We start from the raw sequence: 15374 nt of genomic DNA on the forward strand, positions 1-15374 counted from the left end.
GGGGGGGGGGGTGTGTGTGAAAAAAATCTTATAAATAGCCGCTCTTCCCAGCTGTGCTCAGTGCTGTTTCTAAGGTGCTCTTGTGGAGAGGCAGAAGGCCATTCCGTGCAGTAATCACCTTGTTTTCATTAACGTCAGTCAACGTGAATTAGGAGTAGAGATTGAATCCAGAAAACTTAGCGTTTATTGTTGGTCTGGGCAAAATTGGGCAGGTAGCCTGGTCGACCCTGGCTGTAAAGGAGGAGAAGGCTGGTTTATACTGTTCAGAAGCAGTTTGTCCGGCGGCACAGGGAGGGGGTTGGCGGTTGCTCTCGGGATGAGGCTCAGCCCTTCTGCACAAGAGGGTTTGGTTGTGCTTGGAGGAGACAAGGACAGGCTGGGTTGCACAAAGCAGGTAATTAGGGAAGAATTCCAGGTGAGACACGAACCACGGAACTTTCTGATATTTATGGTTTCTGTAAGACCTAAGTCTTCACTGTGTAATAATTCAAAATCCCCACTGATAGTGTTTTATTGCAGCTGGTGTGCTACCCGTGGTTGTTAAAGCTGGCCTAAGCATTTCCATCCTGCTTTCTGTTTTCAGTTACTTACATTTCAAAACACCTTTCAGGCTGAAATTTTCCAGGCTTAATCTTTGCCTGAAGGTTCTTCCCTCCACCTCCCCCTTCTTTTAATTGAGTTTAAGATAAGGTGATTCAGTTAGTGTTTTTGGGTTTTTTTTTGGTTTTTTTTTTTTTGTTAAGAAAAGGCAAAACCCCTGAAGAATTATAGTAGCAAAAGAAAATGCAGTGTCTGAAACAGCATAAATGTAGAATTAGAGGGGCATGCAATTAGCTGAAGGGTTTTGTTTGTTTTGCTTGCTTTTTTATATTCAGAAGTACCTGGAATGTTCTGTTGGGATGGGCTTTCGTTTGCTGAACCTTTAGAAATTACTTGGTATCTTTTTACTTTTTAGCATTCCCCCTGTTAAGGTCAGTGTTTGCACTGAACAGAGGTTAAAGCAAGCCTGTGCTCCTGCCTGAGCTGGAGGGAGGATCCTTGCACATGCGGCGTGAGTCTTCACAATGGATTTTTGGTGCCAGTTGTTTGTCTGAGGCTTAATCTGGTTTTGTGGTTTAAGCATGTGTGTGGTTCCTTGCCATGCTTTTTTTTTCTTTTAATTGTTCTAAAAGAGTTTTTCCTATATCAAGAGGGTACTTTTTTTGTGTGTGGTGGTGGGTTTTTTTTTATATCTGTTTCACTCACTGTACAGGCTCCAAGGTGTGTGAAGTCATGACATTGCAAAATGCTAGACGTTGACATCTCTTGCTGAATTCATTGAGAGCGTGTATTTCACAGCAGTCTTCAGCTCCCCGTGCAGTGAAGGGAGGTAGGACATGGTGGCAGTCCCGCCTTATCCAGGCTTATCCTCCAAGTGGTGGCCTTCCAGGTCCAGCGAGGACAAAAATTTAGGCCTTGGAGCTTGTTCTGCTCAACATCATCTTGTGTTATTGATGTCAGTGGGAAAAGGATTATGCTTTGAGCATACGCTTTTGTCCGTGAGAAACTGAGGTGGCATCCTGCAGTGCCTGTCCCAGATTTGCAGTTCTGCTACTGGAAAAGCGTTGACTTAAGTCGAGGTTTAATACGTGTGGATAAAATATGCCTGATTGCCTTAAGAGTGGCATAATCCTGTAAAGTAAACCTGAAAATTTGTACGTAGTAAAATAGAAAGCAGTATTCTTGACTGGCATGTGAGATTACAGAAACGCCCCTTGAACCAGGACTGCGGGAGGAGAGGTCTGGGGGGCTGCGGGATGGGGTGTGGGGGGGACCTTGGGGGTGCCTCTGCAGAGGGACCTTGGGGAGGCCTCTTTGCAAGACCATGTATGAAATAACTCACGGTACTGAGAAGGTGGATGAGAAGTTTCATTTTTATTTCTTAACCAAATCCAAATGGGTACTCAAAGATTAAAGAAAGGGGAAAAGAGAAAATTAAAGATAATTCCCTCCCCCTAACCCATTTCCCTCATTTTCATGTACAAAGTGTTGTACAGAGCAATCTGTAGACTCGGGGAGTTAGGCAAGGTTGAAAAGCAGGCTGACATTGGTGCAGCTGAGAAGAATACGCAGATGATATAACATAATCCTGAAAAGACAGTGGAAAAACCTTTTGCACCTGAGAGGAGGGTCAGATTTTCTAATGCCTGTCCTACCTGGTGTCTCTTACATCTTCTTCTAGAGCATTTGTTGCCAGAAGATGAGATGCTTTTCAGTTTGAAGTTGTAGATCTGAGTTTGTGTGACAACTTCTAAGCCAAATTGTGGCCCTTATTGCTTGGGACCTGCCTGTTATTAAGTGGCTTTTATGAAAGCTTCCAGGTCTTGTTTCCCCACCAGGTCAATCTCAAGCAACTTTTAAAAAGATACCTAAACACTGAAACAAAACATATTTAATTAGTGCATCAGAGTATAGTGAAACCAGGCTTAACTAGTCCTAGCTGTGTCACTTCCCCCCCACCCCATGCAGCTGTGTTTGTTCAGGAGTTACTTGCTCTCTTTCATAATGCCATATAAAAAGCTGTCACCATTTTATGAGAACACATCTTTTAATGTCTTTGTTTTTCCCCTCATCTTCCAATAAGAATTGAGTTATGGAACAGAATCTTGATGGCCACTACCTCTAAAAGGAAAACTTGCTCCGTTTTTTTTTTTTTTTTATCCTTTTGTGTTAAGGGAAAGTAAATGAGAAAATCAGGGAGGGTTTGGGGTTGTTTTTTGTCTTGGCTTGTTTTTTTTTTCTGGAGGCATTCAAGCAGTATGGGGTTAAATTCCCCAATTACTTTGTAGGCAAAATTGTCATTATAACTGTTTTAAGTTTTGACCTGGACGGGACTAAAAGATTTAGCCCTTGATCAGCTTTTTAGCAGTATTTGTTGAGGATTATAGCAGTCAGTGGGATTGCTCCAGATTTATTACTGTGAATGAGTAAAACTTAAGCAACTGGTCTTAAAACCAGCTTTCAGCTTTGCACATGAATTAGAAGAGATAAGTCAGCTCAAGTAACAAACAGCTTCGGGATTCACTGTTATTATCTAGGGCAGTTCAATGCAAACCCTCCTGTACCTATTACCCATTTTACTTCATAGAGATTCCTGTCCTCTGTTCTCAGGGAGGGTATGGTAGGTGCCACCTGAGTTGGCTTTCAGAAGAGAGCACTGAAGTAAGTTTGTTTCTCTCCAGGATGATGGAAAACTGCCAAGTTATTATATTACCCCATGAGTTTTATGTTTTATAATCCTGCTAAGTCCACATAGATTGGAAATACAATTAATTTCTTGCTATGAAATGTGACTGATGTGATAGAGCCATTTGTTGTCCTTGAGTAGTGACACGAGGCAATTTGCAACTGCTGCTGGCATCAGCGGAGTCATTGCCAGTGCTTTAAACAGAAAAGGGAAGGTAAAATATTTCCTGGTGTTACAGAAAGCTAAACTTGAGTACTGGGTTTGGAGCTACCTAATATTTTGGTCCTAAATGTGGAAGAGTAAACAAAGAAATAACAATGTAATTTAGTCTTATTAAACACTGCTTGTGGCGGGCTAGTATTTGTCAAGACTATGACCTGCGGGCTTTCTTTAAGTCAACCAAAGGTCTCTTGCTGACAGACATTTCTCCCAAGAGCTTACAGTCACCTTGGGGATCAGGTGTTCAAGAGTCCCAGACAACTGAAGTCAAGTACTAATCAATTAAAAAAAAAAATTAAATTTTCCTTTAGATGTCTGTTGCCAAGATCTCTTCTGAAAAACCTAAATTTACTCCAGTGACAAAATTGAAACAAAATGGATAAAACTGTTGCTGTTCTTGTGCCCCTGTGTTGTCATCTGGGAGCGAGACAAATACTAGCAGCATCTGCCATCTTCTTTAACGCAGCATTTAAATGCCAGTCAGTTTACTCAAGTATCACTATTCTTTGTTGATCAAGAAGAAAGGAAGTCTTCATTCGATTTTTATAGCCTCTAATTTTGGCCCTGAAAAGAAGCAACGCTTTGGCAGTGATGCTTTTCTACATCCTGCCAGACAGGTGTGGTTTTTTGTATTAAAAAGAAAAACCAAACAAACTGGGATGGTCTTGCTTCCTTAGTCCTGAAACAACCATGTTACAATTTCCAGATGCAAGTAAAGATGTATTATTATGAAGTGTAATCATGATTTAAAACAAAAAAACCAATAAAATTGTTATAAATGGAGCTTCTAATTGATAATTTTGATTATCATGCTTCCCAAACTTCCACAACAGCAGTGGCAACTGCTTATGTAGAGAAGCGATATTAGCAAAGCGTCGTACACATTCAGTATCTTCAAAAATCCAGTCTCTGTTTCCAGTCCAGGTCTCCTGTATTCTCCTCTGGTCATTCTGCTTCTGTTTCAGGGCTGATAAAGGGAAAAAACTATCTCTTCAGCCTCCCTCCCAATTCACACATTCCCATGTTGCCTGGCCCTTCTTGTTTGCTTTTCTTCCTTGCTCTCCTGGCTAGAGCCTCTGAAAGGAGCTCGCATTTCCTATCCTGCCACTGTTATGTAGCACCAGCTGCTAATGGCCACAGATACGTTGCCTGCTGCTTGCTTCCAACTGGTGTTGCAGCCCTCTAGGCTATCCTTTGGAATGAGGAGCCCAGCCTCTGTCAAAACCACAAGAAACTGAGGAAGCTTTTTGTAGGCTGCCAACAGCTATTTCATGGACCTGCTGACGTGATGCTGGTGCCCTCTTTGATTCATGGGGTGACTAGTAATAGCCATGTTCCCCTTCCCCCATGTGTCTCCAGAGAAGGGTAGGAGCAGGAAAGTACTCAGATTACCTTTGTTTCAGCTTTGTATTTATTTTGCTATTTCAGTGGCTGACCCAACTTTTATTGAGCACTTCTGCAGGAGCTGTTCAGGTCTCTTCTGCAGCTTTTGAAGCATTACCTGCGATTATATACAAATACACGTGTCAGATTAGTCTCTCCAGGCTGGACGTTTTGCTGTGATGGAGGAGGGATACCGTTAGCTCGTTTATGTGTGTTTGATTGGCATAATTTTCTGATCTGACCTGAGAAGTGGGTTTAGCCTTGTTTTGTATAGCAGTGCTAGCTCTCGAATGGTATTTGGGTGTGTGGAAAAACTGCTGTCTCAGGAATAATGTTCTTGTGTTATGTAATATGAAGATAGGATACTGAATAATCCCATCATGTCTAGGTAAAATACTTGGTTTATATGTTGTAGTACACAGGATCAGTTGGCTTATTACTGCTTAATAAACAAGAGTTAAGCTTCAAAATGCTTTAAATAAGCCATTTGAAAAGACTTTGGGGAATTACTGTTAGCCTGGGTAGGTACTGTGGCCACTGGGCAGCTTGCTCAGGGCTGAGACAGTCAAGACAACAAGCTTGCTGCCAGCGTGCTGGTTTGGGGAGCAGCAGGAGCTGGTGGTCCTGCACAGCAGCCGTGCATGTTGGCTGTGCTAGACCACCCCATCAGCAGGCTAAGGAGCTTATCTGGGTGCAGAACAGCACTGTTTGATACAGATGGTTGTAAGCTTTCTGCACCTCTTGTGCTGTAGATATGTTTTGGTGGTCTGGGAGTCTGTTCTGCACTTGCCCTGTGTCTTTTTGTTTGCCTCACACCAGCCAAACCTGGCTGCTGTAGTACTGTTAAACATTTCTGGGTGTTAAGTAGACTGGGTTGCACCAGCGTAGGTCTCCTCACCTCCAGCAGAGCTCAGACCAGGCTGTGGGTAAGTGCAGCCTTCGTAAGTTCACCCTGCTGGCTTCAGGGTGGGGTTGAGGTCATGGAAAGGAGAGTGGGCTCTGCCTCACCAGCCTTTTGAGGTGCTGCTGGTGGTGGTGTCAGGGGCTCAGTAGCACCCTTCTTCCCTTTCCTACTTCCTTTAGAAGTCAAGATTCCTGTTTTTTAACTTCCCTTAGAGGTTAGGATTTTAGACATCATCCCCATGCTTTTTGTTCTTCCTTTTCTTTCCCTCTTCCCATCAGTGAGGTGCAGGTGGCGGGTAAGTGACTTGATTTCAGCTTAAGGAATTCAAAGGAATGATGATGAAGGGAAGGCACCCTCCTGCCTGAGACCACAGAGCCTCTTGATCTTCCTGCTCACATTTTTACAATGCCGTTGTCTACCCATCTGATCTATTGGAACACCTAAATAAATCTTTAAAAGCCTTCCACAGGTACTTAAAAGTACCATGTACTTAAAAATTATGTACTTAGGAGTGTCGCTTTACATCTAAGAAACCTCAACCCACCTTGAAGGAAATTGGTTTGGAGCATAAATAATCTGTTGTATCTTCTGAGATGACTGAATTGTATTTAGGGAGTTGGGGGACTTCTGCATCGCAGTTGTATTTGAGGAGAAATGCTTAGGACAAATGTGTGGTATTTTGTTGAAGGCAGATGTGTCAGTGCTCATAATGACAAAGCGGAGACGACTGCCTGTGCAATACGTTGCATAGCTAGACAGGACAGAATCAAGGCTTTCAATGTAATATAGTGTGCTGGTGTTTTATCCCAGGAGATAACACCGGGAAAGGCAATTCCTCCCTGGTCCAGTTCCCCCGTGAGTAATGCCACAAGTTAGACATCTTTGGAGAGCTAGTAACTTCTCACATTCTACCTGGGATTGCACCATGGTGGGCAGCCGATGGACGACAGAAGAATGAGAGGTCCCTGGTGATGGTGTATGAGTGCACACCCCCCCAGTAAACTCGGCTTTGTTCTTTTTTCCTGAATGTCCTTCCAGTGATAGATAAGCTGTTGAACATAAAGCTATGGATGTAAACTTTACCTGTTCTTACTCAAGGGAAGGGGTGGTTAATGAACTGTTAATAAGATTGAGAAAATTCAAACTTCTTGGAACTGACATAAACCAGTAAATATGTCATGTTGCCTGGTCATTTGTGCTCCATTTGCTTATTCGTTTGTGTTATCAAGCTGTCTGTTTCGCAATATACTAGTATTTTCACAGCTTTTGTGTTAATTGAACGTAACATCCAATACCAGTATTTCTAAGACAACCTGTGTATTTTTAAATATTAAAAAATGGTCAGTTTAATACACATGCACCCTTCATTATTTAGAATATATAGAGTTATATGTTAGAATATTAATGCTGGTTTTTATCATCTTCTATTTCAGAGTTAACGCTGTATCACCACAGAGAGCAGCAATGGGAGTGTGCAGTTTTCTATTGAAAAGTTCTCTCAAGAGCTCATGATTTTTTTTCCATCTCTCCTCTTAACATTTCTACTACTCCGCAGACATGGCTCACCACGCGAGGTCTTCCAGATTAGTCAAAAAGGAAGAATTAGGCAAAAGGAAAACTAACCAGGGCAAAAAGAAATCTAGCCAAGTGAGAAAGAAGACCACAAAGACTTCCACAAAAGCTGTTAGTTCTGGAAAAGGCAAAAAGCCAGCACAAGAAAAAGATGTTAAGAAAAAACAGCAAGAAAAGAAACCAATCATGAGCTCTTCAGGTAGACTTCTCAGGAGCAGTGTAAGCAGAACCTTGTCTGGAGCATCTTGGGTGAGTTTGGAGAAAGCTGACAATATCCTCTTTCACAGCCAGGATTCTTTCAACATCAATGGCTTTACAATGTCTCTCCGTAACCGGTCATTCTCCCGTAGATTGTCCCAAACTCCAATTACAAAACCCAGGAAAGCTGCAGCACAAAAAAGGCTAGAAACAAAGGAAAAACATGAACAAGAAGCCCTGTCAGTAGTAGAAGAAAAAAGCATTGAAGCAGGCGAAAGAGGTTTGAAACAAGATTTAGCACAAAATGAGTTAGCTCCTCTGCCTGCAGATGACATTCCATGTAGTGTGGGCGAAGAGCCCGCTACCACATGTGCCAGTCAAGACAAAGAGGTAGAAGTACCTGAAACAAATGACTCCGTTCCAAGCAGTCAGGTACCTGATGACAGTACGGAAGCGTCAGAGGTGAAATGCAAGCACGAAGACCTGCCCTGTGAGCAGACACCCAGCGATCTCGATACGGGTAGTTCGGCTGAAGCATTTGTTGAAGATGCTGCGCTTGTGCTTCCGTCTTCTCTTTCTGACTCTGTAATCGCCCCTGAATCAAACTTGAAGGTGTGTGCAGAGACTCCCTTTGATATGGTGCCTAACAGTAAAGAACCTGACTCCAGTTCTGTCGATACCTCAGACCTCAGCTCAGCAGTACTGTTAGAAGAGTCGGTCCCACTTGCCAAATCCCCCATCGAAGCAGAGTCAGACCTGGTGCTACCTAGTGAAGAACAAGACTCGAATTCTGCGCCTATAGTTACCTCTGAGTTTAACTCTCAAGAACATTTACTAGAAGATGCAAGCTCACTTGCAGAGTCCTGCTTCAAGGCAGGCTGGGATTTAGAGTCCGAGAATAAAGACGTTGGTTCAAATTCCAGCTCTGTAGCTGCCACTGAATCAAATTTGCTTTTACATTTTGAAGGTGCAAGCTCACTTGCAGAATCCCACATGAAACTGGTTGTGGATTTTGTACCCGTTCCCAAAGAACTTGACTCAAATTCGGATTTGAGCTGTACAAGAGAGAATTCAGAATCTGACTCAAAAAACCTATTTACAGTATGTGAACCAGTTTCCAATACCTCTTTAAACAATGTTGAAGTGGAGGACATTGAACAGCTCGTTAAATGTATTGATGCAGAGACATTAATTTTGAATTCAGGTTATGTCCCCACTTTATCTCCAGATTTAGAAAAAAGCACAGTCGATAAAATCTCTGGTGAAAGCTTTGGACAGTTCTCTGAGGGTTTTGTTTCAGAGTTGCCTTCAAGCACGGAAATCTCTGCTCTTGCCACAGAAAAAGCCATAAATGCAGATTTGCCAGCTGACTCAAGACTGCAGCATAATGATTATTCATCACAGCTGGGAAGTGTCGGAGTAAGCTTGAATTTGGTTCAGGACAAAGTGAGCGTGAGCAACAGCACTGAAGCAGTTGAGGCCTCAGGGCCGTCCTCTCTTAAAAATCCAGCTGGTGATTACCCTGTTCCATATTCATCTCTGCTCCCTATGCTAGAGAAAAAGAAACGAAGGCGTTGTGGAGTCTGTGAGCCCTGTCTGCGGAAAACAAATTGTGAAGAATGCAGCTGTTGCAGGAAACGCAAAACTAGTCACCGGATATGTAAAAAGAGAAAATGTGAAGAACTGAAAAAGCCACCACCACCAATCATGCTACCTTTTGAGGTAAGCCAAAGAAGTTGCAAATTAAGTCACTCTTTTGAGGCTTGAGGTGCATCTTAAAATTCTGCAGAGGGAAATGCTGGTCACTGTACAGCTTTAGAGAGCTTAGGGTTAGGGCTGGAGCTAACAGGTTGCATAGTAACTTTCTCTTGTCATCTGTAGAGGTGTAGGTTAAAGTGAGCTGGGGTTATTCTTGATCCTGGTGTGTAAATGCATAAAATCAGAGGTAAGTGTGGCTTTAACTCTGTGTTCCAGATATTGGCATATTGGCCAAAACAATGAATTGACTGAAGGCATGAAGAGATGAGAAAGATTTAAGTGCAAAATATGGGGAGGGGGAAGAAAATGAGGGTAGTCTTAGGAGACTGAACTGTTAGGGAGCGTGTCTGTATTCCAAAATACTTAAGGTTTAAAAGCGAAGGAAGGCAGGCTGCTTGCTCTTTAATTCAGTTAAAGTAATTTCCTTGTGATGACAGATTTAGTGGAAATAAATTTATAAACTTCAGGACCAAATTGTAGCTGCATTTTCCCCTCTCACATCTCTCTGCCTTTCTAATTGTCTATTCTTCTGTTTCTCTCATTTCACTTCTCCTGCCTGCCTCCCTTTGTCTTTTACCACATCCCCCATACATACTTTCTTTTTCTGTGTTTCCTACTCATTTTTCTGATCCATCAGCCTTTTGTAACCCAGGTCATTACTTTTGGAACAAAGAGAAGGGGAAAAGACAGTCTGTATGCCCCTGTGATAACAGCACTGACCTTCTGAGAGATTTCAGTTCCAGATCAGGCTTTAAATCAGGTAAGTAGGGAGTTGAACATAGATTTCCCACATCCCAACTGAATTCCCTGACCTCTGAGCTGCAGAGTTAGCCTCTGCACTGCCACGTCCTGCTAGAAGTGTTCTGCTTCGTGTGATCCCAGAGTACCTGAGCCACGGAGGGGGAGATGCTGTCTCGGCAGTTAAGCCACTGGGACATTTGCCTTTGGGATGTGGGAATCTGAGGTTCAAGTCTCTGCACCAGTGTGTCATCTGAGCGGAGCAGTTCACACCCGGGGAGAATGCACCTGCAAAACCTTTCTCGATAGCAGTTTTGTTAAAATGGTGTGTTCTTACAGCAGGTAGAAATTCCTGTCAGCTGCGGAGATCTCAGGAGACCTCCTGTTTGCGCTGCTCTGTCCTGTGCTTACCAGGGTTTGCAGAAAGGTCTGTTCTGGTTTTAAGGTAGGCGAGCAGAAAGAAAAGTCCTGCAGCAGTGAGGGGGTATGATATATTCCCCTTTGCGGGGGAAGTATATTTTAAGTTACAACATTTAGGGAAGTAGGTTTAAACAGCTTGGCCTTGAGTTCATTCAAAAACCTCTTTGTGTCTCAACTGCTCTTAAATGCTCTTTAAAAAAATAAAAGTGAGGGGAGGGACAGATACAATATAATGTAGGTTATATATTAAAACAATAAAGGGGATAGAGACAGATCTTGACTTTTTACAGCAAAAGAGTAGTGAAATTACATCCTTTTGTGTATTTAGTTAGGGGGATTGGAGAAGCTCATGGGAGAGAACTGGTGGAGTTGAGGTAGGAAGTGATCTAAAAGCCATGTTTTAAAAAGGGTTTTGGCAGGGTCAGTGAAAGGAAGCACTCCAGCTTTTCTGTCAACCTTTGTTTTCCAGGCTAAACATACTTCTTTTCTTGTTGCTCAGGCTGACCTTCTCCTTGCAGATTAGCTTTGCCCCTTCACCTTTGTCCTCTCTGGGTGCTCCTTTTGCTTTCTTTATGAGAGATTCCTTGTTTTTATTCTTTTCTTTGTTTTTTTTTTTTTTTTTTTTTTTGTGTGTGTGTGTGTGTACGCGCTTTTATTTTATTAAACTGGTCGCATTTTGTACAATGCATTTAGAGCTGCACCAGAGGCCTCCTTCATTTCTCGTTAAATGTTGTATGAAGTTTCAGAGTGCTGCATGGAGGAAATGAAGTATTCCTGACATTTAAGAACATGTCACGTTATTTTATAAAATTGTATTTGAATGAAACCCGGTGCCTTTTCAGGTATTCCTAGAACCAAGCCTTGCCTCATTTGTAATCTCTAGAAACCATGCTCTGAGAAAATGAAAAAGTATTTCTACAATGTAGATTGTTAGGAGAGCTCTTTAAAGTTGTTGAGATTACAGGAGGAGGTGTTGGGGGATGGGAAACACTATATCACTGTTCAGCAGCTATCCTTTAGATAAGATTGTAGCACTCCGGAAGGGAATCCCATTGTGTTTTCCCAAACTGGTGGGACTTGGGACTGCAACAGCTGGGATTTCTATGACAGTAATGTGTTTCAAATAGAGGGCAGCTGGGGGAAAACCAAAACTGTAGGTCTCTGTCCATGGTATAGAAAGTGAACACAGTAATTAAGAGAAATGAGATTGGCTTCAGTGCATTCCTTGTTCGGGTGCATCTCTCTCTCATGTTGGTGGAATGTAAGCATTTTTTGGAGGTGATTCACTGGGAGGAGGGTGTAAGGGATAGCCATGCTCTGCATGAGCACAGTTTAAGCATTGGTGTTTTGCCTTAAAGGAAATGATCTCTTCTCATTTGAACTAACCAGTGCAAAAGTCACCAAAAAATCACAAAAAAGCAAGAGCTCTGTACATCAAATGGCTGTAGGATAGCCGGTATGGGGGGTTGGCAGTCTGTGCATGCTGTTTAAAACAGAAGAAGTGGTGATTTTCCTTAAGAACTTACGTGGATTTGCAGTTATAGGGAGTGACGTCTGGCTGGTAGAAGCAGTGAATGTAGACTGAAGTGCATATTCCAGCACACGTGCCCATGTGTGCACAAGCATTCAACCCTCGGAGAGTATCGGTTGCATGTTTGGAGCTGGTATTAGTTACATTACTGTTATTTTCATTAATTCACACATAATCCAGATAAAGATTTGAAAACTATATTGGTCTTGAAAAATATCACTTAAAAATAACATCCACATAAACCTTCAGTCATACTTTACCTTGCTGAAGGTGTAATGGGTTTTGCAGGGACGTGACATCATGAGAGTCTGGATAAAGCATTGTGGGCTCTAGTTCACAGCCCCTGTGTGTAACGATTTTGTTATATGTAATGCCCCTCTTCCTGAGGGATTCACGCCGTGGCTGCTTGATTAGGAGCTGGTAAAGAAAAAATTCCAAAATACATAGGGGAAAAAGCCTTTTTTGCTTACTGGATTTTTTTGAAAGAGCAGCCCAGTAAATAAACACTGTAAGCAAGCTTTGTAAAAAAAAAAAAAAGGAAAAAGGCTTTATCTTGGGTTACTGTCCCTCTCAGAATGAAGAGTGTGGGAACGCTTCACAGTGAAGAGAGGGTTTGACAAGTTTACGTACACAAGAGTGTGATGCTTCCACGTTTTTGTCTTGTCTTTCCAAGACTGCTGTTTTCTCAAATTGCATAGAAGTTCCAGAAGGCTATTTCACAGCTATTTTCTATCAAAAAGCATATTTCATTCCAAGAAGTGCTCTGCTTTGCTGCCATAGCATCATCCCGCGTGTTGAGGCTGTCTGGATGTGTTGCAGTGTGGGGTAAGGATTTTGTAGGCTTCAAAACCAGCGTGTAGCTAGGGAAGGTGCTCCATGATTTATTATATTTTCTCCTTGGAAAAAGGATTCTCATTCTGCACAGGTGGGTGTTGCAGATGTAGCAGCGCATGCTCGGGATGAAAATGCTGCCTTCTGGGTGCTTGCAGTCATCGGTTGAGCTGACTGTTGTGCGTGGTGGACCTCATCTCCAAACTCTCCTTTCTGCAAGGCTTGCCAAGGCATCTACATTTTAGGGTCCTACCTGGACAGGGATCCCTCTTGGACTGAAAGCATTTGCCGGGGAGAGCTTTACTTTGTGTTAGCTAGGAGACTAATGTAGGATTTAGTGGGACCTGTAGTCAAAAAACTGAAGAAAAAAAAAATCCGGTCGCTGAGTGTAAGGTCACTGGGTTGACCACGGTGTCTTGAGACCTCTTATTTAACAGCTGTAATCTGAGTAACATGGAAATATTAAATAACAATAAGGGCCTGCTTGCTTGTGGGTTTTTAACGTGCTGCCGAAAACCCAGACATATTTAAAAAGGATGCTGCAATTAGAGTTGGTTGGGAACTTTCCAGTAAGACATTCCTTGAATGGAAAATGCTGATTTAACAGGAAGCTTTCAAAGCTACTATCTGTCTCCATGCAACTATTTTTTGGGGAAAGCTGCTTCTCAAGGTTCCAAATGAAAGTTCTGCTTAAAACTTAAATGGGGAGAAAGAATTATTAGAACAGCTTGGTGGTTAGGGCTTTTTGCCTGATGCAGACCAGGGGCTTGAACTTTGGTCTCTCACATCCCATCTGTCTCCTCCTGAATTTTTGAAAGGTTTGTTCTGTTTTGGAACACAACCAAGTGTTGAAATCTCAAAAAAAAAAGCAAAATGGAATTCTTGTTTTCTAGCCAGACCTAGTTATAATCAAGAAATTTAGGCTTTGTGGTATTTATTTTACAATAGGCTCCAGAAATATTTAAGCCAGTTAAATTTTAAAATCAGCGCACATAAAAGCACTCCTCTTGAATACGATGCTTGAGTTTTGTAAGGGGATGGCACATGGTCTAGAGGAGTTTGCTAACGCGTATGGCAAAGATGAGTAAAGCAGATGCAGGGTAGGGAGTTTGAGTAGTGCAGTTTACTCTTATTTTACACATGCATGCTCTATGGGTGTGTAAAATAATTGCAACTCCCACTTTGTCATTCCCTGTGATCCTGGGTGTGGATCATAATGCATCCCAAATTACAGGGTAATGGGTTCGTTTGGGGTCTAGTTATTTTCAGAGGATGTGTTTGAAAAGTTGCCTCTTCACTGCTCCTTAGTTTCTCTGCCAGTTCTTACAGCTCTTGCAGAGAAATTTTTGTTTGAAGAGGTTTCTTTTCTTTCTTGTGTATAAGGACCCATCCTAATGGGAGGGGAAACTGCCTGAATAAGGAGGAAACCTGAAACTGCCACCTAAGTGCTGTCCAGTGCACGCAACACATCAGGGGCTAAATCAGAATACTGGGGTTTAGGTTTCTAAGCTAACAAAGTAAATACTTTAAAAATATTTTTTTGTCTTTCTGGATGGTAAAGCACCTTAAGTAGCCAAAACTGCAAAGAAGAATCACATCACCGAGTGTATGTACCTCTCTTCTTTTTATTATGCTTAAAGACCCTTGCAGACTTGCAGTATTTGGGGAAAACATTACAAATCAGTACTTTCATTTTACCTGATGGTAAATCCTAATCAATACAGTAGTCTGGTGCAACAAATGAGGAGCTTAAATAGAAGGTAGCATCAGACCACAAAAAAGGGCAAGAGCTTTCTCTGAGTTAATAGACAGGCAGGCTGCAGGATGAGTTGTGTGTCTACATCTGAGCTTTTGCACTGCTTAACTGATTTACACTTGTAATTTAGCAGTGAAGAGAACAGTTTTGAATTGCAGTCTGTAGGTGCTGAAAAGATGGTTTGGGTTTGGTTGTTCGGTTTTTGTTTGTTTGTTTGTTTGGGGTTTTTTTTGTCATGTGTAGTGCATAAATCCATGGCCAACTTTCTGGTTTAGAGGTCAACTGCAGATAGTTTCAGGGAATGCCTCAGTGACTAGCAGTGTGTTAGATACCTTGTTAGTCGTTTGTCCAACTTAGCAGGTGTCTGAGGGATACGTCAGGGCTTGGTGTGAAAACTTGTGGTAGGGTTCGGACCCCTCCATCCTTTTTCCATCTGGACGAGCGTTTTAAGCAGGTGGAGATGTGGGAAAATAATTGCATTTTATGCTTATAAGGTGGCGTACTCACACGGTAACGGTTTGCAGCAGGTACTTTCCGTTTGGTGCCGTAGGAATAGATGAAGATGGTGCCTTGTCTTGCAGTGGGGCCGTGCAGGGTGCACGCAGCGGGCGCCGGCGGGCGGGCAGGGTCCGTGCCAGCCTCTGGGTGGTCGTGTCCGGTGGGTGCTGGGCTCCGGGTCCCGGGCAGAGCTTTTGGAGGGGGCTGGGGGGCAGCTGGTGAAGGCGACCCCTGGGCTGCGGCTCCCTCCGGCTGAGCGGCACTTTCTGCTCTTCGCAGGCCGAGCTGTGGTGCGTGGGGCAGCCTTGCGGGACACACACACCCCCCGACACTGCGCCCC

General features: G+C 42.8%; 1 protein-coding gene across 6 annotated transcripts in view; it reads left to right on the top strand.

Annotated features, from left to right (window-relative positions):
* The first annotated feature begins 7184 nt into the window (after positions 1 to 7184).
* TET1 (tet methylcytosine dioxygenase 1) overlaps positions 7185 to 15374 on the top strand; it is a 65659-nt gene continuing 57469 nt past the window's right edge. For 3 of the 6 annotated variants that reach the window (XM_026851777.1, XM_026851779.1, XM_026851783.1), the window contains exon 1: positions 7185 to 9224. In XM_026851777.1, coding sequence (XP_026707578.1) covers positions 7290 to 9224 — 1935 coding nt within the window. In that variant the 5' untranslated portion in view covers positions 7185 to 7289. The remainder of the gene's footprint in view (positions 9225 to 15374) is intronic. The other 3 variants (XM_026851778.1, XM_026851780.1, XM_026851782.1) reach the window with 1 other exon arrangement.

This window comes from Athene cunicularia (assembly GCF_003259725.1).
Source record: "Athene cunicularia isolate RWA chromosome 6 unlocalized genomic scaffold, athCun1 chr6_part2, whole genome shotgun sequence".
NCBI classification, from domain to species: Eukaryota; Metazoa; Chordata; class Aves; order Strigiformes; family Strigidae; genus Athene; species Athene cunicularia.